At 28.9% G+C, this 23,878-nt stretch overlaps 1 protein-coding gene across 40 annotated transcripts in view; it reads right to left on the bottom strand.

Annotated features, from left to right (window-relative positions):
* The window catches only part of LOC107452993 (uncharacterized), an 87,366-nt gene that overhangs the window by 26,574 nt on the left and 36,914 nt on the right, over window positions 1-23,878 (bottom strand). For 13 of the 40 annotated variants that reach the window (XM_087154878.1, XM_087154879.1, XM_087154876.1 and 10 more), the window contains 8 exons: window positions 15,522-15,566; window positions 13,693-13,737; window positions 12,396-12,464; window positions 11,845-11,907; window positions 7,517-7,561; window positions 5,376-5,420; window positions 3,538-3,588; window positions 1,941-2,009 (listed from right to left, as the gene is read on the bottom strand). In XM_087154878.1, coding sequence (XP_087011004.1) covers window positions 1,941-2,009; window positions 3,538-3,588; window positions 5,376-5,420; window positions 7,517-7,561; window positions 11,845-11,907; window positions 12,396-12,464; window positions 13,693-13,737; window positions 15,522-15,566 — 432 coding nt within the window. The remainder of the gene's footprint in view (window positions 1-1,940; window positions 2,010-3,537; window positions 3,589-5,375; window positions 5,421-7,516; window positions 7,562-11,844; window positions 11,908-12,395; window positions 12,465-13,692; window positions 13,738-15,521; window positions 15,567-23,878) is intronic. The other 27 variants (XM_087154866.1, XM_087154872.1, XM_043051434.2 and 24 more) reach the window with 17 other exon arrangements.

Genomic DNA, 23,878 nt, shown 5'->3' with positions numbered 1-23,878 from the left:
TGCGATAAATGCAGCAAAGTTTATAACAATTTATTCCTTCTTTAGAAAATCGTCAGCTTCTTTTTAATTGCAACAAAATATAAAAAAAAGGGGAAGGCTAAGAGTGGTGTTATAGCTTGTTAATCCGTATTTGAATCATGAACTACAAACTCAAAAAGTAAAAGTTTTTTGCCTGAATTTGCTTTCATTAAAGCCACATACAGGATACTGATAACCAAAACAAGCGAGGAACCCTTTTATTAACACATGAATAGATAGTTGGAAGTCCAAGTTGGATTCTCCAGCAAGATGACTCATATAAATTTTTTAGATCTTCACCGATTTTCGGGGATCAAATTATGCACATAATTAAATGGTCGATCTTGTTCTTTGATTTCAATCATTATGAAAATGAGAGGGAGTATCTTTCATAGGGCTGCTAATCCACTGTATAGCTTGTTAATCCACTAATGTTGTTAATCTGCGTTTAAATCATGAACTACAAGCTTCAATATGAAATTTTTTTTGCCTGAATTTGGTTTCATTAAAGCCACATACAATATACTGATAACCAAAACTAGCGAGGAAGCCTTTAATTGACACTTGAATAGATAGAGGGAAAGGTTGGATTCTGCAGCAACATGCCTCATATAAATTTATAAGATATTTATGGATTTTCAGGGATGAAAGTATGCACGTTATCGCATGATCTAACCTGTTTTTTGATTTCAATCATAATGAAAATGAAAGGGAGTATCTTTCTTAGGACTGTATGTGCTTCAGACAAGCAGTTTAAGTTTGTGGCTAAATTTCAGAATGCAATAATTTAAAATTCGAAAAAAAATTTATGTTACTACGGATCATACATTTCAAGTCACAGATAAATATATACAGATATGCTGCATATGAAAGATATCAATAAAAGTGACTTTATGGAACTTTTTTCGTCTGCTTATTTATTTACCGTATTTTTTTGCTGAAAGCGTGGCAGTGCTATCGAAAAAACAACAACATTTTTCCTACATGCGGCGCTTCCGATGAAATAGTTTTTAGTATCAAGGAAAATTATTTAGGAGGAAATAATTTTCTGCGAGAAAGGCTATTAAAAAAATTAATAACGAAGTCGACGAAATATTAGCCCGTATGGCAATCTGCTGCAGAACAATTGCCAATTCTAAGCAAACTTTCGGCAGCGGCCTGCAAGAAAATAAATAGACGAAATAATAATTAAGAAAACCATTGCATAAAGAGACCAATTTAAAAGGTATGCATCTTGTATCCACTCCCAGCTTAAAGAGAGATTGCAAGCTAGAAATCCACATAACACCTGCATTTAAAAATATTTTGTTGTACTTAACATTATTTTCAGACTATTTATAAGGATTATTTATTAAGCACACTTATTCCAAATTAACCCGTATCAACGATAATATAGTTGAGCCTTGCCTAAACAGCAAATGAATGGACTTGTTAACAGGTTTTAATTTTTTTTTAATAATTTAGAAATTAAAACTTTATTTTATGAAATGTATAAAAAATATTTTTATTATACAGGTGGTAATTCAAAGGTCTCTTCTATAAGGATGCTCAGGGAAATTTCCGACATTAATATCATTTATTTGATCTTTGTGATTACCAATTAATCTATTTTCCATTTCACACTCTTCAAAAAGAATACATTCTTACTAAGTTACAGCATTCGCATGCTTAAATTATTATCATAAATTAGTTAAGATTTATTTATTTAAGTTTATCACAAATAATATGAAATTTTATAAAGTGATATTCTACAAAAAACTGTTACAAGTTGTCACAATAGTTCATCACAAGTTGCTAGTGTGAAAATCATCCTAGCTTTGAAAATTTAGATAATAAAAAAAAATTGCTATATATTTATTACATACTTGAAACGTTTGAATAGGCAACATAAGATAACAGATATAACTAAAAAACATCACAACCTTTTTAGAACACTTTGTCTTCTGCCGTGGAACAGTAGTTCTTTTCTTTTGTACAAATCCAGTTGGTTTCTAAAAAATTTATTTAAGAAATTTCAGTAAAAGGATTATAAATAAAAACATGAAGTTTTTTCAAAATTAATTAATACATTTAAAATATTATATTAGAAAATTTATTATAAAGCTGCAAGGTAGGCAGTCAGGGAGATATGGTTGATTCCTATTCCAATAATAAAATCAAGGGATTGGTGAGCGATTTATTGGAAAATTTTTCGACTTTTCCTTACTCCGTTATTTCGATGAAAGAAAAGAAAAAAAATAAAGAAAAGACACTAGGAAATTTCATGGAAAAAATCTTAGAATACGACCTTTTAGTGTGGTGCATTTGGATGCAAAAAAAAAAAACTTTAAAAACTTCAAACACTTTTAAAACTATCATATGAGTAAATATAGAAAAGTAAGAAAACAATTTGAACATAAAGATATAGAGTTGTGAATAATTAAAACATCATTTTCTAAAATTTTAGATATAAGACTATGTATCAGGCAAAGTTTTGGTGACATTTTTGTCTTTTTCCTGCTTTGTTTATATATGCTGAATTTTTTTAACTTTCTAAATTGCTTTTGAAAGAACAAATTCTGGAATATTCTTTTTAATTTCAACAGTTTGGTTTACAATAATTAAGTTTATAAAAAACTTATAAAATGAAAAAATTAAGGGAGAAAAATAGTTATGAAGGATTATTATAAAACAATGCGATAAATGGAGCATAGTTTTTAACAATTTATGCTTTCTTGAGAAAATGGCCAGCTTCTTTTTTAATGCAATAAAATATTGAAAAAAATTAGAATACTAGCAGTGGTGTTATAGCCTGTTACTCCACAAATTTTGGTAACCCGCGTTTGAATTGTGAACTACAAGCTCAAATATAAATTTATTTTTTGCTTGAATTTGCTTTCATTAAAGCCACATACAGGAAACTGGTAATCAAAACTTAACAGCTAGCAACCCTTTTATTGACACCTGAATAGATAGTTGGAGGCAAAAGAGAATACATTACTGTGCTATATCATTCACATGCTTCATTTATTTTTGTAAATTTTTTAAGATATATTTAATTAAGTTTATCACAAATAATATTAAAATTTATAATGTGAAATTCTACGTAAAATTGTAACAAGTTGCCACTAGTGTGACAATTATCCTAGCTTTGGAAATTTTGAAATTAAAAAAATAATTGTTATATATTCAAGTTGTTGTTGTTAATTTACGTCGCACTAGAGCTGCACAATGGGCTATATATTCAAATACATATTTGAATAGGCAACATAAGATGACAAATAAAAGTAAAAAATACCACAATTTTTTTAGGACGTTTTGTGTTCTTCTGTAGAACATAAATTAGATAAGATACATTTAAGTTTATCACAATAATATTAAAATTTATAACGTGAAATTCTACGTATAATTGTAACAAGTTGCCACCAGTGTGACAATCATCCTAGATTTGGAAATTTTGAAAATAAAAAAATAATTGTTATATATTTAAATGCATATTTGAATAGGCAACATAAGATGACAAATAAAAGTAAATAATACCGCAACCTTCTTAGGACGTTTTGTGTTCTTCTGTAGAACTCTAGATGGTTCCTAAAAATTTTTTTAAGAAATTTTAGTAATAGTATTATCAATAAAAACATCATGAAATTTTTTCAAACTTAAAAATACACTTAAAATATTATAATTGAAAATATATTATAAATCTGCAATGTAGATAGTCAGAATGATATGGTTGATTCTTATCCCAATAATAAAACCAATTGGTGAGCAATCTAAGCTAAAATTTATTATAAATTTCATTTCTCTGTTATTAAATTATTAAGACATCATTTTCTAAAATTTTAGATAAAAAACTATGCACCAGGCAAAGTTTTGGCTACGTTTTTGTTTCTTTCCTGATTTGTTTATGTATGTTGAATTTTTGTTTAACTTTCTAAATCACATTTGAAAGAACAAATTCTGATATATTTTTTTTAACTTCAGCAGCTTGCTTTAAGATAATTTAGTTTATAAAATACATTTACTAAGAATAAGAGTTATGAAATTTTTAAACAATGCGATAAATGCCAATTTATACTTGCTTGATAAAATAGACAGAACTTGTTTAATTGCAATAAAATATTGAAAAAATTAGAAGACTAACACTGGCATTAGAGCTTGGTAATATGTATTTTAATCAAGAAAACACGAAATTTTTTTAAAATTAAAAATGTATTTAAAATATTATATTAGAAAATTTGTTATAAAACTGCCACATAAGCAGCCACGGAGATATGGTTGATTCCTATTCCAATTATAAAACCAGGAGATTGGTGAGCGATTGAATGGAAAATTTTTTGACCTTTCCTAACTCCGTTATTTCAATGAAAGAAAAGAAAAGAAATAGAGAAAAGACACTAGGAAATTTCATGAAAAAAAATCTTAAAATACGACCTTTTAGTGTGGTGCATTTGGAAGCAAATAAAACTTTAAAAACTATTTAAAAACTTCAAACACTTTTAAAACTATCATATGAGTAAATATAGAAAAGTAAGAAAACAATTTAAACATAAAGATATAGAGTTTTGAATAATTAAAGCATCATTTTCTAAAATTTTAAATATAAGACTTTGTATCAGGCAAAGTTTTGGTGACATTTTTGTCTTTTTCCTGCTTTGTTTATATATGCTGAATTTTTTTAATTTTCTAAATTACTTTTGAAAGAACAAATTCTACAATATTTTTTTTAATTTCAGTAGCTTGCTTTAGAATAATTAAGTTCATTAAAAACTTATAAAATAAAAACATTAAGGGAGAAAAAATAGTTATGAAGGCTTATTTTAAAACAATGCGATAAATGGTGCATAGTTTTTAATAATTTATGCTTTCTTGATAAAATGGTCAGCTTCTTTTTTAATGCAAATAAAATATTGAAAAAATTAGAAGACTAGCAGTGGTGTTATAGCCTGTTACTCCAGTAATTTTGTTAATCCGCTTTTGAATCGTGAACTACAAGCTGAAATATAATTTTTTTGTGTGCCTGAATTTGCTTTCATCAAAACCACATACAGGAAACTGGTAACCAAAACTTGCTAGCAACCTTTTTATTGACGCTTGAATAGATAGTTAGAGGCAAAAGAGAATACATTACTGTGTATCATCATTCACATGTTTCATTTATTTTCATAAATTAGTTAAGATACATTTATTTAAGTTTATCACAATAATATTAAAATTTATTACGTGAAATTCTTTGTAAAAATGTAACAAGTTGCCACTAGTGTGACAATCATCCTAGCTTTGGAAATTTTGAAAATAAAAAAATAATTGTTATATATTCAAATACATATTTGAATCGGCAACATATGATGAGAAATAAAAGTAAAATATACCACAACCTTTTTAGGACGTTTTGTGTTCTTCTGTAGAACTCTAGATGGTTCCTAAAATTTTTTTAAAGAAATTTTAGTAATAGTATTATCAATAAAAACATCATGAAATTTTTTCAAAATTAAAAATACATTTAAAATATTATAATTGAAAATACATTATAAATCTGCAATGTAGGCAGTCAGAATGATATGGTTGATTCGTATCCCAATAATAAAACCAATTGGTGAGCGATCAAAGCTAAAATTTATTGTAAATTTCATTTCTCTGTTATTAAATTATTAAGAAATAATTTTCTAAAATTTTAGATCTAAAACTATGTACCAGGCAAAGTTTTGGCGACATTTTTGTTTCTTTCCTGCTTTGTTTACGTACATTGAATTTTTTTTTTAACTTTCTAAATCACATTTGAAAGAACAAATTCTGCAATATTCTTTTTAACTTCAGCAGCTTGTTTTAAGATAATTTTGTTTATAAAATACATTTACCAAGAATAAGAGTTATGAAATTTTAAAAAAATGTGATTAATGCAGCAAAGTTTTAACAATTTATACTTCTTTGATAAAATAGACAGCTTCTGTTTAATTGCAATGAAATATTGCAAAAATTAGAAGACTAACAGTGGTGTTATAACTTGCTAATCCGTTTTTGAATCATGAAATTTTTTTAAAATTAAAAATATATTTAAAATATTATATTTGAAAATTTATTATAAATCTGCTATGTAAGCAGCCAGGGAGGTATGGTTGATTCCTATTCCAATTATAAAACCATTGGATTGGTGAGCGATTGATAGGAGAATGTTTTGACCTTTCCATACTTCGTTATTTCAATGAAAGAAAAGAAAAGAAATAAAGAAAACACATTAGGAAATTTCATGAAAAATATCTTAAAATACGACCTTTTAGTGTGGTGCATTTGGATGCAAAAAAACTTTAAAAACTATTGAAAAACTTCAAACTCTTTTTAAACTATCATATGAGTAAATATAGAAAAGTAAGAAAACAATTTAAACATAAAGATATAGAGTTGAGAATAATTAAAACATCATTTTCTAAAATTTTAGATATAAAACTATGTACCAGGCAAAGTTTTGGTGACATTTTCTTTTTTTTTTCCAGCTTTGTTCATGTATGTTGAATGTTTTTAACTTTCTTAATCACATTTGAAAGAACAAATTCTGCAAATATTCTTTTTAATTTCAGCAGTTTGCTTTCAGATAATTTAGTTTATAAAATACTTTTACTAAGAATAAGAGCTATGAAGGATTATTGTTAAACAATGCGATAAATGCAGCAAAGTTATAGCAATTTATACTTTCTAGAGAAAATTGTCAGCTTCTTTTTAATTGCAATAAAATATTTTAAAAAAAAGGGAAGCTAACAGTGGTGTTATAGCTTGTTAATTCGTATTTGAATCATGAACTACAAACTCCAAAATTAAAAGTTTTTTGCCTGAATTTGCTTTCATTAAAGCCACATACAGGATACTGATAACCAAAACAAGCGAGGAACCCTTTTATTGACACATGAATAGATAGTTGGAAGTCCAAGCTGGATTCTCCAGCAAGATGACTCATATAAATTTTTAGATCTTCACCGATTTTCGGGGATCAAACTATGCACATTATTGAATGGTTGATCTTGTTCTTTGATTTCAATCATTATGAAAATAAAAAGGAGTATCTTTCATAGGGCTGTTAATCCACTGTATAGCCTGTTAATCCACTAATCTTGTTAATCTTCGTTTAAATCATGAACTACAAGCTTCAATATGAAATTTTTTTTTGCCTGAATTTGAATTCATTAAAGTCACACACAGGAAACTGGTAATCAAAACTTGCTAGCAACCCTTTTATTGACACTTGAATAGATAGTTAGAGGTAAAAGAGAATACATTACTGTGTTACATCATTCACATGCATAATTTATTTTCATAAATTAGTTAAGATACATTTATTTACGTTTATCACAAATAATATTAAAATTTATTATGTGAAACTCTACGTAAAATTGTAACAAGTTGCCACTAGTGTGAAAATTATCCTAGTTTTTGAAGTTTTGAAAATAACAAAATAATTGTTATATATTCAAATACATATTTGAATAGGCAACATAAGATGATAAATATAAGTAAAAAATACCACAACCTTTTTAGGACGTTTTGTGTTCTCCTGTAGATCTGTAGATGGTTCCTAAAATTTTTTTTAAAGAAATTTCAGTAATAGTATTATCAATAAAAACATCATGAACTTTTTTCAAAATTTAAAATACATTTAAATATTATAATTGAAAATATATTATAAATCTGCAATCTAGGTAGTCATATTGATATGGTTGATTCTTATCCCAAAAATAAAACCAATTGGTGAGCGATCTAAGATAAAATTTATTATAAATTTTATTTCTCTGTTATTAAATTATTAAAACATCATTTTTTAAAATATTAGATATAAAACTATGTACCAGGCAAAGTTTTGGCGACATTTTTGCTTCTTTCTTGCTTTGTTTATGTATGTTGAATGTTTTCAACTTTTTTAATCACATTTGAAAGAACAAATTCTGCAAATATTCTTTTTAACTTCAGCAGTTTGCTTTCAGATAATTTAGTTTATAAAATACATTTACTAAGAATAAGAGTTATGAAGGGTTATTTTAAAAAAATGCAATAAATGCAGCAAAGTTTTTAACAATTTATACTTTCTCGATAAAATAGTCAGCTTCTTTTTAATTGCAGTAAAATATTTAAAAAAAAGGGAAGGCTAACAGTGGTGTTATAGCTTGTTAATCCGTATTTGAATCATGTACTACAAAATCAAATATTAAAAGTTTTTTTTTCCTGAATTTGCCTAATACAGGATACTAATAACCAAAACAAGCGAGGAACCCTTTTATTGACACATGAATAGATAGTTGGAAGTCCAAGTTGGAGTGTCCAGCAAGATGACTCATATCAATTTTTTAGATCTTCACTGATTTTCCGGGATCAAATTATGCACATAATCAAATGGTTGATCTTGTTCTTTGATTTCAATCATTATGAAAATGAGAGGGAGTATCTTTCATAGGGCTGTTAATCCACTGTATAGCCTGTTAATCCACCAATCTTGTTAATCTGCGTTTAAATCATGAACTACAAGCTTCAATATAAATTTTTTTTTGCCTGAATTTGCTTTCATTAAAAACCACATACAGTATACTGATAACCAAAACTAGAGAGGAAGCCTTCAATTGACACTTGAATAGATAGAGGGAAAGGTTGGATTCTGCAGCAACATGCCTCATATAAATTTATAAGATATTTATGGATTTTCAGGGATGAAAGTATGCACGTTATTGCATGATCTAACTTGTTCTTTGATTTCAATCATAATGAAAATGAAAGGGAGTATCTTTCTTAGGGCTGTATATGCTACAGACAAGCAGTTTAAGTTTGTGGCTAAATTTCAGAATGCACTAATTTAAAATTAGAGAAAAATTGATGTTACTACCTTCAAGGATCATACATTTCAAGTCACAGATAAATCTTTATGGAACTTTTTTCTTCTGCTTATTTACTTACCGTATTTTTTTGCTGAAAGCGTGGCAGTGCTATCGAAAAAAAAAACAACATTTTCCCCACATGCGGCGCTTCCAATGAAGTAGTTTTTAGTAGCAAAAGAATTTATCAAAGAGAATTATTTAAGAGGAAATAATTTTCTGCGAGAAACGCTATTAAAAAAATTAATAACGAAGTCGACGAAATATTCGCCCGTATGGAAATCTGCTGCAGAATAATTGCCAATTCTAAGCAAACTTTCGGCAGCAGCCAGCAAGAAAATAAATAGACGAAATAATAATTAAGAAAACCATTGCATAAGGAAATCAATTTAAAAGGTATGCATCTTGTATCCACCCCCAGCTTAAAGAGAGATTGCAAGCTAGAAATCCACTTAGCACCTTGGCAATTGTAATTGGAGCGAACAGGTAAGGAAGTAATAGGACCCAAATCCGGCATTCATGGGACCGACGAAATTCCGTATTTCGGAATTTGCCGAACTTTGGATCTCTTTCGGAAATTCCAATATGGCCCCCATATATTACTATAATTCAATTATACTCTAAATTTCAGAAAAACCAATAAATTTAGTTAAGTTTAGATCATAGATTATGATGGCGTGAATTTAAAACTGGCCCATCTTAAGAAATTTTATTAATTAAAATAATAATCTATATAATACAATCAAGAAGAAATAATCCGAATCCTTCGAAGAAAGAATTGTTTCTTAGTTCTTGTTTTTTCCTTTAGATAACATTTTGTTTCAACGAAAAACGCTCACCTCACAAAGAAGAAGCCAACAAGTAACTACAAAAAAAAAGTAACAATTAATGCTAAGAAACTAACAATGAATAACTACAAGAAACAAGCTAACAGCTAATAACGATAAAAAACAAGCAAACAACTAATGATGAGAAAAAAAACAAGCTAACTATTAACAAAACAAACAGTTAATAACTAATAAAAAAAGCCGCAAAATAAGAAATAAATAAATCGAATTGTAAAAAAAAAACGTAAAAGGGATAGGACTCATTTTGTACTCCACATGGTAGTTTTAATGTCAACTGGGTGTGGCCAAACCAGTAGAGCACAAGCACAGCTGTCAAGATTGATTGATCAGTTTCTTCCAACTTGCATTTCTTTATTTTGTTCATTGGAAATGCAGGTTTTTTTCACTTTATTTTAAACTGCTTTAGTAACAGATGTTTTGTTTGACACAGATTTATTATTTTTTTTCATGCTTTTTTATTTTTAAAAGATAAAATAAAGTTACTTAATTCAACAGAATAAAATTCCAAATAAAAAGAGAATATAACTGATTTATTTTTTGTCTTATCATTAAAAATTTCTCTAAAAAAATTAGATTGGATTAAGGGCCGAATTTCAGGATGCCAGATAGGAGTCCAATACTATATCCCCTTTTCTTTTCCCCAACCCCTTAAAAATTAACCAATTTAATCCTCCTAAACAGCTTAAGTAGAAATGACAAGCGGAGGAGGTGGGGTACACCCTTCTTTTAAACATTTTCTTCTCTCTTTCTAAGCTAAGTCATATTGTGTTATTTCCATTGAACGAGAGGGCATTCTACCCACTAAAATTCCACCCCCAAAGATTGTGAAAGTTAAACTCGTTTCTGCTTCGCTCATTCCTACGTCAGAATTTTTTTGGAGCACTTAGTTATTTCTTATCCCTGTTATCATTAGTTATTTCGTTATTTTTAGTAGTTTTGTTATAATTAATTTTTCCTCAAATTATTAAATGTAATAAACTTTTAAATAGATTTTTTAAAAAATTTTTAGCTTAAATTTGGAATTTTTTTTTATTACATTATTTTACAGATTTCTGTAATCAGTTGTAGTGCTAATTTTTCCGCTAAATATGGTTGAATTATTTTTTTTATCATAGAAGAATAATTTATTTTCTAAACATTTGAGATTCTCTAACCTTTTTCTCTCAAACTCCGACCCTCCCAACGCAAGGTTTTTATCAGCGCAGCTGAGTATATAAAATTTTATTTCCTGTTAATTATTTGCTCTTCTGTTTTTTGGCACAGTGCCAACTGGTAAGAACAACTTTATTTCAAATCGTTTTGTTGCTCTGAAAAAGAAAACTTTTTCATGTGAACCCTTTGTTAATGCATTTTAGGCCATTCTCTCCCCCCAAATAAGTTAGAAATTAGGTTATTTGCTGTTTTTAAAAATATTTTGTTGTACTTAACAATATTTTCAGACCATTTATAAGGATTATTTATTAAGCACGCTTATTCCAAATTAACCCGTATCAACGATAATATAGTTCAGCCTTGCCTAAACAGCAAATGAACGGACCTGTTAACGGATTTTAATTTTTTTTAATAATTTAGAAATTAAAACCTTATTTTATGAAATGCATAAAATTTTTTTCTATTATACAGATGGTAATTCAAAGGTCTCTTCGATAAGGATGCTGATATGCGCGGTGTAGCTCTGCTGCGGCACTTGTGCCAGAGCAACACTTATGGTAACTTTCTTTAAAAAATTTTCCCATTTTTTGATAAGCGGCGCTTTCACCAGAAAATATGGTAGTATTTTTCCTATTTAAGTAAGAAATGTCAGTAAATATACATTTGTGTACAGAATTTATGAATTTGATTTTCCTTGAGTTCATTTAAGGAATATAATAAAGGTTATTTGAGTGGGACATATCTTATGATGAAATTTTTAATACAATTTTTAGCATATTTAAGATTATATATTTTTTAAAACAGACAGAAAACACTGACAGACATTCCGACATTAAGTAATATAATAAAGTAAAAATTTTTTTAAATCATTTCAGAACATTTCAATATTGCTGTTTCAAACTTATAACTGATCTTTAATATATGATTTGATTACTTACCTAATCAAAAGTTTTTTGACAATAATTTTTTACTTTAAATTGAGTCACACTTTAACTTACATTTAAAAGGTGCAGCGTTTTTTCGGCAGGAGACAATTCCAAGACATTTTCATGCGGCCCATTCTACCAAAAAAAAAAAAAAAAAAAAACCAAATATATAAAAGTTTATGCAGTAAAAGTATTATGTTTTAACGTAATCTTGAAATTTATTTTTATATAAAAAGAAAACTAAAAGTGTTCAGGGAAATTTCCGACATTAATATCATTTATTTGATCTTTGTGTTTACCAATTAATCTATTTTCCATTTCACACTCTTCAAAAAGAATACATTCTTACTATGTTACAGCATTCACATGCTCAAATTATTATCATTAATTAGTTAAGATTTGTTTATTTAAGTTTATCACAAATAATATGAAATTTATAATGTGATATTCTACAAAAAGCTGTTACAAATTGCCACAATCGTTCATCACAAGTTGCTAGTGTGAAAATCATCCTAGCTTTGAAAATTTAGATAATAAAAAAAAATTGCTATATATTTATTACATATTTGAAATGTTTGAATAGGCAACATAAGATAACAAATATAACTAAAAAATATCACAACCTTTATAGAACATTTTGTCTTCTGCCGTGGAACTGTAGTTCTTTTCCTTTGTACAAATCCAGTCTGTTTCTAAAAAATTTATTTAAGAAATCTCAGTAATAGGAATATAAATAAAAACATGAAGTATTTTCAAAATTAAAAATACATTTAAAATATTATATTGAAAATTTATTATAAAGCTGCAAGGTAGGCAGTCAGGGAGATATGGTTGATTCCTATTCCAATAATAAAACCAGGGGATTGGTGAGCGATTTAATGGAAAATTTTTCGACTTTTTCTTAGTCGGTTATTTCAATGAAAGAAAAGAAATGAAATAAAGAAAAGACACTAGGAAATTTCATGAAAAAAATCTTAAAATATGACCTTTTAGTGTAGTGCATTTGGATGCAAAAAAAAAAATTAAAAACTTCAAATACTTTTAAAACTATCATATGAGTAAATATAGAAAAAGTAAGAAAACAATTTAAACATAAAGATATAGAGTTGTGAATAATAAAAAAATCATTTTCTAAAATTTTAGACATAAAACTATGTATCAGGCAAAGTTTTGGTGAAATTTTTGTCTTTTTCCTGCTTTGTTTATATATGCTGAATTTCTGAACTTTCTAAATTGCTTTTGAAAGAACAAATTCTGCAATATTCATTTTAATTTCAGCAGTTTGGTTTACAATAATTAAGTTTATAAAAAACTCATAAAATGAAAAAATTAAGGGAGAAAAATAGTTATGAAGGATTATTATAAAACAATGCGATAAATGGAGCATAGTTTTTAACAATTTATGCTTTCTTGAGAAAATGGCCAGCTTCTTTTTTAATGCAATAAAATATTTTAAAAAATTAGAAGACTAGCAGAGGTGTTATAGTCTGATACTCCACAAATTTTGGTAATCCGCGTTTGAATCGTGAACTACAAGTTCAAATATAAATTTTTTTTTTGTCTGAATTTGCTTTCATTGAAGCCACATACAGGAAACTGGTAACCAAAACTTGCTAGCAGCCCTTTTATTGACACCTGAATAGATAGTTAGAGGCAAAAGAGAATACATTACTGTGCTACATCATTCACATGCTTCATTTATTTTCGTAAATTACTTAAGATATATTTAATTAAGTTTATCACAAATAATATTAAAATTTATAATGTGAAATTCTACGTAAAATTGTAACAAGTTGCCACCAGTGTGACAATCATCCTAGCTTTAGAAATTTTGAAAATAAAAATATAATTGTTAAATATTCAAATACATATATGAATAGGCAACATAAGATGACAAATAAAAGCAAAAAATACCACAACCTTTTTAGGACGTTTTGTGTTCTTCTGTAGAACTCTAGATGGTTCCTAAAAATTTTTTTTAAGAAATTTTAGTAATAGTATTATCAATAAAAACATCATGAAATTTTTTCAAACTTAAAAATACATTTAAAATATTATAATTGAAGATATATTATAAATCTGCAATGTAGGTAGTCAGAATGATATGGTTGATTCTTATCCCAATAATAAAACCAATTGGTGAGCGATCTAAGCTAAAATTTATTATAAATTTTATTTCTCCGTTATTAAATTATTAAGAAATCATTTTCTAAAATTTCAGATATAAAACTATGCAGCAGGCAATGTTTTGGCGACGTTTTTGTTTCTTTCCTGCTTTGTTTATGTATGTTGAAATTTTTTTAACTTTCTAAATCACATTTGAAAGAAAAATTCTGCAATATTCTTTTTAACTTCAGCAGCTTGCTTTAATATAATTTAGTTCATAAAATACATTTACTATGCATAAGAGTTATGAAATTTTAAAAAAATGTGATAAATGCAGCAAAGTTTTAACAATTTATACTTCTTTGATAAAATAAACAGCTTCTGTTTAATTGCAATGAAATATTGAAAAAATTAGAAGACTAACAGTGGCGTTATAGCCTGCTAATCCGTTTTTGAATATTTAAAATTTTTTTAAATTAAAAATATATTTAAAATATTATATTTGAAAATTTATTATAAAACTGCCACATAATCAGACAGGGAGATATGGTTGATTCCTATTCCAATTATAAAACCAGGGGATTGATGAGCGATTGAAAGAAGAATTTTCTGACCTTTCCTTACTCCGTTATTTCAATGAAAGAGAAGAAATATAGAAAAGACACTAAGAAATTTCATGCAAAAAATCTTAAAATACGACCTTTTAGTGTGGTGCATTAGGATGCAAGAAAAACTTTAAAAACTATTTAAAAACTTCAAACTCTTTTTAAACAATCATATGAGTAAATATAGAAAAGTAAGAAAAAAATTTAAACATAATAATACAGAGTTGTGAATAACTAAAACATCATTTTCTAAAATTTTAGATATAAAACTATGTATCAGGCAAAGTTTTGGTGAACTTTTTGTCTTTTTCCTGCTTTGTTTTTATATGCTGAATTTCTGAACTTTCTAAATTGCTTTTGAAAGAACAAATTCTGCAATATTCATTTTAATTTCAGCAGTTTGCTTTAGAAAAATTTAGTTTATAAAAAACTTATAAAATAAAAAAATTGAGGGAGAAAAAATAGTTACGAAGGATTATTTTAAAACAATGTGATAAATGGAGCATAGTTTTTAACAATTTATGCTTTCTTGATAAAATGGTTAGCTTCTTTTTTAATGCAACATAATATTGAAAAAAATTAGAAGAATAGCAGTGGTGTAATAGCATGTTACTCCACTAATTTTGTTAATCCGCATTTGAATCGTGAATTACAAGCTCAAATATATATTTTTTTTTTGCCTGAATTTACTTTCATTAAAGCCACATACAGGAAACTGGTAACGAAAACTTGCTAGCAACCCTTTTATTGACACTTGAATAGATAGTTAGAGGCAAAAGAGAATACATTACTGTGTTACATCATTCACACGTTTCATTTATTTTCATAAATTAGTTAAGATACATTTATTTAAGTTTATCACAATAATATTAATATTTATAATGTGAAATTCTACGTAAAATTGTAAAAAGTTGCCAACAGTGTGACAATCATCCTAGCTTTAGAAATTTTGAAAATAAAAAAATAATTGTTATGTATTCAAATACATATTTGAATAGGCAACATAAGATGACAAATAAAAGTAAAAAATACCACAACCTTTTTAGGACGTTTTGTGTTCTTCTGTAGAACTCTAGATGGTTCCTAAAAATTTTTTAAAGAAATTTTAGTAATAGTATTATCAATAAAAACATCATGAAATTTTTTCAAACTTAAAAATACGTTTAAAATATTATAATTAAAAATATATTATAAATCTGCATTGTAGGTAGTCAGAATGATATGGTTGATTCTTATCCCAATAATAAAACCAATCGGTGAATGATCTAAGCTAAAATTTATTAAACATTTAATTTCTCAGTTATTAAATTATGAAGACATCATTTTCTAAAATTTTAGATATAAAACTATGTTTCAGGCAAAGTTTTGGCGACATTTTTGTTTCTTTCCCGCTTTGTTTATGTATGTTGAAATTTGTTTAACTTTCTAAATCACATTTGAAAGAACAAATTCTGCAATATTCCGTTTAATTTCAGCAGTTTGCTTTAAGATAATTTAGTTTATAAAATACATTCACTAAGAATAAGAGTTATGAAATTATAAAACAATGCAATAAATGCAGCAAAGTTTTAACAATTTATACTTTCTTGATAAAATAGACAGCTTCTCCTTAATTGCAATAAAATATTGAAAAATTAGAAGACTAACTGTGGCGTTATAGCTTGCTAATCCGTTTTTGAATCATGAAAACCATCATGAACTTCTTTTAAAATTAAAAAAAAAATTTAAAATATTATATTTGAAAATTTATTATAAAGCTGCCAGGCTTTAAAATATTATATTTGAAAATTTATTATAAAGCTGCTAAAATTTATTATAAAGCTGCTTTCATTAAATTGAGATATGGTTGATTCCTATTCCAATTATAAAACCAGGGGATTGGTGAGCAATTGAATGGAAAATTTTTGATCTTTCCTTTCTCCGTTATTTCAATGAAAGAAAAGACGCTGGAAATTTAATGAAAAAAATCTTAAAATATGACTGTCATGCCTCCATGCTGTGTTGGTGCAGTGATCAAGTGTAGAGGTAGTGAATATGTAAGAGTTCGCACGAAGTGGCAGTGAAGTAAAGAGGTTCTTTCGTAGGAGGAGTCAAGGGATCGGAGAAATTATTGTTTCGACAATGCGATATCACAGCACGCTCTCATACGAGAACCAGAGCATAGATTAAAGTATGAGATTTATCACATTCTGTTTATGAAAAACATTTTAAGAATTGAATTATGAGAAGTGTTAATTGTAAAGGAGAGAGCACAATAAAAATGTGAGAAAAAGAACAATCCATTTGTGGTGATATAATTTGTGAAGTATTTAAAATATAGAGCTATCAATGGCCAAAACATGGTCAGTAGACCCCGAGATGATTTATGCGAACTTCTGGAGCATAATATTTAATTCTGTGTTTCGAGTGACAGTTTTGGGTTTGTTGGAGAACGATCCCCGATACAGCGAAAGAGCAATGTCTTTCCCGTTTTGAGTAATAATAATAACTTCGTTGTGTATGATTTATGTTATAGGGGTAAGTGGAATTTTCGATTAATTGTAATTTGTCAACATTGAAGCTTTTGGTTTATTATGTGTATTGCTTTAGTGGAGTTAGTTAACTTTTAAAATTAGTGTTTAGTTTAGAGAATTGCTTTTGATGAAAGTGTGTTGAGTAGTTGATAGAGTTACTGATTTTAAGGTGTAGTTCTTGCAATAGCTAAATATAAAACTGGCACTTAAGTTGAACTTAAAAAAGGATGAGTTAATTACGATTGCAGAAGAATTGGGTTTAATAATTCCAGAAAATGCTAAAATAGTGGATTTAAAGTGCTTAATTGAATCTAGTGATACATTTAAAACTAATATTGAGTTTTCGTGTGTTTAAATTGAGAATGTTTTGGAAGAAAAAAGGGAAAGGTTAGAAAAAGCAAAACGAGAATCAGAATAGGAAATAGAGTTAGAAAAGTTAAAATTAGCTCAATTAGAAAAGCAGTTAAAAATTGCGAATATTAGAGGTAACCTAGTTGACACGTCTAAGACTACAGTGACCAGTGAAACGGATTGCGAAAATTTAATAAAATGCGTTAAAACATTTACAATTCGAGCGCCGAATAAGTCAGAATGGTGGGGCTTTTTTTCTTACTTCCTTAGAAAGAGCCTTTAAAACAAAAAATATGTCCGAGAAATATAAAGCAGAGATTTTACTAAACTTGTTGGGGGAAAAGGTGTCTAATATTTTAACTTATATAACAGAGAAAGATCTAAACAATTATGAAGTGATTAAATCAATTGTTTTGAGAGAACTTGAACCCACCGTGCAGGCAGTATTTGAGAATTTTAGAAGGGCATCAATAGAAAACGAAACACATATACAATTTGCTTCGCGCTTAAATACGAGTTTCGATTACTATTTAAATTTGAGAGAAGAAAAGGATTTTGAAACTTTAAAGCAATTGATAGTGTCAGACAAACTGTTTCAGACAGTAGATCGAGATACAGCCTCACATATTAATGTTAGACAGTCCGAAAAATGGTTTAAACTACTTGAGTTAGCAAAAGAATGCGACCTATATTTTATATCTCGAGGAAAAATTATAACTGATAAGAGAACCGAATTAAGGGCTTATAACAACAATCGCAATTGGAATGGAATAACTATGTATGTTCCACCACCTTTGAGAAAATCTCCATTTACTAGAGAAAACAAATATTTTCGCCACACACGCGAGTGTTATATTTGTTCTAGTAAGTCACATATGGCTAAGAGTTGCCCAAATAGAAGAAATAAATATTATGAACAAACAAATAAAGCCGGTAATGATATTCAAAACAAAACACAAAGTAACACACAAACGTCTATAAATAAATCCAGGGATAATACTGCAAAGGTTACAAATGTAAATTTGAAACATTTACAGAGTTCTAAAAAAACTTTAAATTAAATTAATTTGTACCCGTTACAAAAAGTCTTCATTTCTATTGCAAGTAGACAAATAGATGCAATCATCGATAGCGGGGTTGAGATCTTTATTTTGAATACGCCCTTACTTCCATTTTCAGAAATAGAAGCCAAGGGAAAAATAATTTTACAATCCACATTTAAAGAACAAGTCGAGGCGAAATTAGCAATATTGCCTGCTTATTATAAAAACCCTGATGATTGTCTATTTTATAGTTCAAATATTTTGTTTGCTCCAACAGATAAATTAAACATCCCTTGTTTAATTACACCGGACGCCTATAACTCTTTAATTTATCAAAATGATGACTCAGTCAAAATCGAAAATGCTTTAGTCCAATGCGACCCATTAGTAGATGTGGGGGAAGAAATGAATAAAAGTTCATTGAGGCCAGAGGATTCATTTTCTCAATCAGAAGAAAGTGAATCAGGGTGCAGTGCTTAATGTCGGATACTAATAAATTATGCAGTTATAATGATGAATATTCAGGGGGTAATAAATTTCGAGAAATGCACAAAGATTATTTAACTTTAAAGAATTCGTTCAAAGATGCTAGTTTGAAAAAGAAGAATTTCTTTTTGCGGGATGATTTATTATTTCATAAAGATAAAATTTGTGGCGATACAATATATCAATTAGTATTACTTTAAATGTAAAGGGATAAAGTTCTTCAATTAGCTCATAATGAGAATCATTTAGGAATACGAAAAACTAAGAAACACATAAAATTATCTTTTTATAGGCCTAATGTTTCAAAAGATTTTGAAAATTATTCTAAAACCTGTGAAAATTGTCAATTAAAAAGGCCGGAGCGAAAATCTGATAAAATTCCTATAACCCCTGTCATTAGAGCTCCATATCCTTTTCACACGATAAATATTTTAATTATAGAAATTGTTCCACCCTCGGGTAGAAAACATAAGTATTGTTTATGTTTAATTGATCAAAATTCTAGATGACCTGAAGTGGTCCGACTAAAAAATTTGCTTGCCAAGACAACATGCAATGCCCTTTTAGAGATATTCATGCGTACCGGAATTCCTGAAGTAATTTGCAGTGACCAGGGTACTAACTTTACTTCGCAATTGACGAAAGAATTTGAAAATAGGTTAGGAGAAGTCCTCGATTTTCCACTCCATCTTACCAGAGCCGGATTTACGTAGAAGCTAAATAAGCTGTAGCTTGGGGCCCCGAGATGACAAGGGCCCCCAGATCCTACTTTCCCCCTTCTTTTTTTAAAGTTTTATTCGGAGCTGAGGCCCTCAGAAGTCCAAAATGCAATTTTTTTTTCTTTTTTACATTGTCGGACATAATAAATATAAATAAATGACTGAATGAAACAAAAAACTTCGTTGTCATTAGAAGGGAACATATCATCTTTCAAGCAATTTGAGTATTAATAAATTATTTATAAATAAACAATTTTTTAGTTTAAAAGGTAAAAAAGTTTTTTTTTGCCCCATCATTCGATCATCGGACTATTTCATATCTGTTTCTAAGGATCAGAATTCCCTTTTATTTTACTCTAAAATTGCACAAATGATATATTTAACGCTTTCATGTGATATGCAGCAGTTTTAAATAGCACTTTAAAATATCTAAAAAAGGACAGAAATTGTCAGTTCAAAAAAAAAAAATTAACTAATACTTTTAAATAAGAATTTAAATAACTACACACGTTTGTTTTACTATCTCATTTAATATAGCAATATTTAGTGTAGACAGTTGCGTGTGGGTGTGATGATGACGTAATAAAAGAGGCATACAAAAAAGTTAAAATCCTCAATATTATATTTTTAAACTCCTCGAAATGGTAAAAGAGGTATACAAATTAACTGTCGCAAACAAATTAATATTAAGTAAGAACGAAACAAAAAATGATATCGAAATATGCTGATTCACTAATGAGACCGGGATGAAACCTATTTGATTGTAATAGTATAACTAGAAGGTGTTTCTAAAATTCTGAAATCTATCAGGCTTTAATTTTTTTTTCTGTCACAAACTTTATCAGTAATTAAAAATAATAAATTCGTTAGATTTCAATATTGGTTCTTTTTTTTCGCTGATTAAATGTTAAAAATTAACAGATATTTGTCTTTTAAAAACATTTCACTCTATAATAAGATAATTATTCTACAATTGTAATTATCTAAAACTAATTGCTAATTGATATAAAGCTTTAGTGCGTTCCATTGATATGTTGAATGCTCGTTTTGGCTGGATGCCCGGGACTGTTGCTCTTTCACATCCTAGCCACTATACACCATCAAGAGCAGAGCTGATACTTTAAACCCGTATGACATTTATTCTCTCTGATATTTAATAGACCCTTTAATAAATCCTTAAAAATATAAGCCAAACATTTACATAAATAATGATAATTTTTTTCTCTCACAAAAATTTAGCAAATGTACTTAAAATAATTAAAAAGAAAGCAAAAATAATGAAGAAATATTTTCAATATAAACATCAATTAAATAATATCAGCTTACGAAAAGTTATTTTTATTTATACAAACAGTATTAATATAACGGCCCTCCCCTGCTCCAGGGACTGCTGGATTGGGTTCAAAATTACAAGGCTACGGAGTTGAATATTGGTAGTCGTAAACTCGAAATTGGGTCGACTGTTCAACGACGGTTATAAAATAAACTAATAAATTTGGCCGGGATAGACTGGTTGATAGGGCGTTAGACTCGTGTTCGTGAGAATGAGAGTTTGAATCCAGCCGGCAGAAGAATACCCATGTATAAAATGGGGACTGGTGCATGTTAAAACTGTCGGGGTCACAATGTCCTCCAAGTTCTCATAACAAATTAATACTTCTAGGTACTAATCTAGCAGTTCCCTTGTCTTCTGGATTGGGTTCAAAATTACAAGGCTACGGAGTTAAACATTGATAGCCGCAAACTCAAAATTGAGTCGATTGTTCAACGGCGGTTATAAAAAAATAAAACTAATAATCAAACTGTATTTTGTTGTTTTCTTTCCAATTTTTTGCATATTTTCTACGCACATTCAAAATTTCATGTTTCTAAGTCTTATAGATTTTGTAACGTAAAGCGAAAAATTCGCGAAAAAATCATTAAGAATTGCAAATAAAATACATTCAAAATGAATCTAAAAAAAAAAACTCTGTCAAATATATAGTGGCTCAGCATGCCAAATTTTTACTCTGTGCTTAAAATGTGTTTCTTTTGTAACTTTTCCCCTCGTTCAAAAAAAATTTGCAATAAAAGAAAGGTTCTACATAATAGTCTCATCACAATTAATATACAGGGTGTTTATAAATTCCCGGACCCATTTCGATGTTCAATAACTCATAAAGTAATGAAGATATAAACAAACTTATGGCATTTATTGATGGAATAACTCATATATTTTCCTTTTCGGGTTGGAACATCTTTACTTTTGTAAATATCGTCTACGCGTGTGGTTAATTTCAGATAATTTCATTTTCTAGTCTGAATATCTATACTTTTCTAAATAGCGTCTGCTTATTAATTGCATTTTTCTCTCTTTTGTTTTTGGCAACTATTGCAATGTTATGTTTACTTTTGATGTGTTTGTTCTATGTAGTACTTTTCTATGTGATGTTTCATTCGAGCGGATATTATGGAGAATGCATACACCACAAGAGAAAGCACAGATTTTATGGTGGTTCATAGAAACGAAATCGATAGTGCAAGCACAGAGAAATTGCAGATGAATTTACCAAAAAGATCCTCCATCCAAAGGCAGCATCTTGCGGCTGAAAAAGAATTCTCTAGAAACTGGAAGTATCGCAGATAAGAAACATTCCGGACGTCCCTGCACAAGTGATTTTGACGTTGAGCATGTCAGACAGACATTTTTAGACAATCATAGAAGATCTGTGAGATCAGTGGCAAGAGAATTGGATATGCCAATTTCGACGGTGTATAAGGTTATTAAGAAACAATTAAGACTACATGCATACAAAGTTCAAATTGTTCAAGGTTTGGAACCGGACGTCAGGCCTAAGAGGATGGCGCTTGTAACAGATATGGTAGGAAGGGTAGAAGATGATGCTGATTTTTTGAAGCGCATAATGTTCTCCGACGAAGCATCCTTTCATGTTTCTGGCATTGTTAATCGCCATAATGTACGCATATGGGGATCTGAAAGCCCCCATGAATACCGTGAGACACAAAGGTATTCCCCAAAGGTTAATGTGCGGTGTGGACTAATGCACGACCGAGTCATTGGGCCTTTCTTTTTTACAGAAAAGATGGTCTCATCAGTCGTATATTTAGACATGTTGGAAAACTTCGTATTTCCACAACTAGAAGAGCCACATGTCTTTTTGCAACAAGATGGTGCACCACCTCATTGGGGTATCATCGTTCTTAGTTCTTTGAATGACCATTTTCCAGGAAGATGGATTGGGCGAGAAGGTCCAATTCCTTGGCCACCCAGATCAGCTGATATAACGCCGCTGGACTTTTTTCTTTGGGGATTTATAAAGGACAATGTTTACAGGAGGATCGTGTCGAACATTGATGACCTAAAAGCCAGAATTACAACCGCAATAGCCTCTGTGGATGCCGACATGTTTGCTGCTACCTGGCGTGAAATCGACTTGATATTCTCCGTGCGACGAAGGGGGCACGCTGTGGTGCGCAAGAGCAATAACATAACAAGCATTTATATTTAGTTTTATGAAAAATAAAAACAACGTTGCTAAGACAACTCAATATTAATTACTATCTTGACGTTCCAGACATTGGGATGTAAAAGTATTAATGGATTTATATATTTTATATTAACTTGTAAATAACTGTGTATATTAAATGTTGTGATGTCTCCAATTTACTTCGTTTTTATTTATCCAAAATCGCACATAGTAGGAAGATAGAAAACCTTCCCTTACAACTGGTGACCTCAGGACGTGATTAGTTTAACAGTGCGAAGATTTTATTTGGATGAAAGAAAGGTTTGTGCATTACCATTATTTTATAATTATCTTTATATTAAACATGGAGGAAAGCACAAACGATAATTTAAATTCATCAACTCAAGATAATGTGAATTTAGAAGTAAACAAAGTGGCAGTTAAACCGCCAATTTTTTGGCGACATAAACCTAAGTTATGGTTCTTACAACTTGAAGCACAGTTTGCTAACGGCAATATTACTCGTGATTTAACTAAGTATAACATTGTCGTTGCCTCATTAGACGAAAATGTCTTAGATTTCGTTGAGGATATTTTGTTAAACCCGCCAATGAATGGAAAATACGACGCCTTAAAAAATGCATTGTTAAGTAGATTGACAGATTCTGAAGAAGCCAGGTTAAAAAAGGTGTTTATTACACTTAATCTTGGCGATAAGCGTCCATCTGACTTGTTGCGACAAATGAAAGGTTTGGCTGAAAATTCCATTTCTGAGGAGTTGTTAAAATCACTTTGGCTACAGAGGCTACCACAACA

The sequence above is a fragment of the Parasteatoda tepidariorum genome, chromosome 11 (assembly GCF_982258835.1).
Source record: "Parasteatoda tepidariorum strain Cologne lab strain chromosome 11, Ptep-v5.0, whole genome shotgun sequence".
NCBI classification, from domain to species: Eukaryota; Metazoa; Arthropoda; class Arachnida; order Araneae; family Theridiidae; genus Parasteatoda; species Parasteatoda tepidariorum.
Note: the sequence above shows the minus strand (reverse complement) of the source record. Positions and strands in the feature narration are given on the sequence as shown.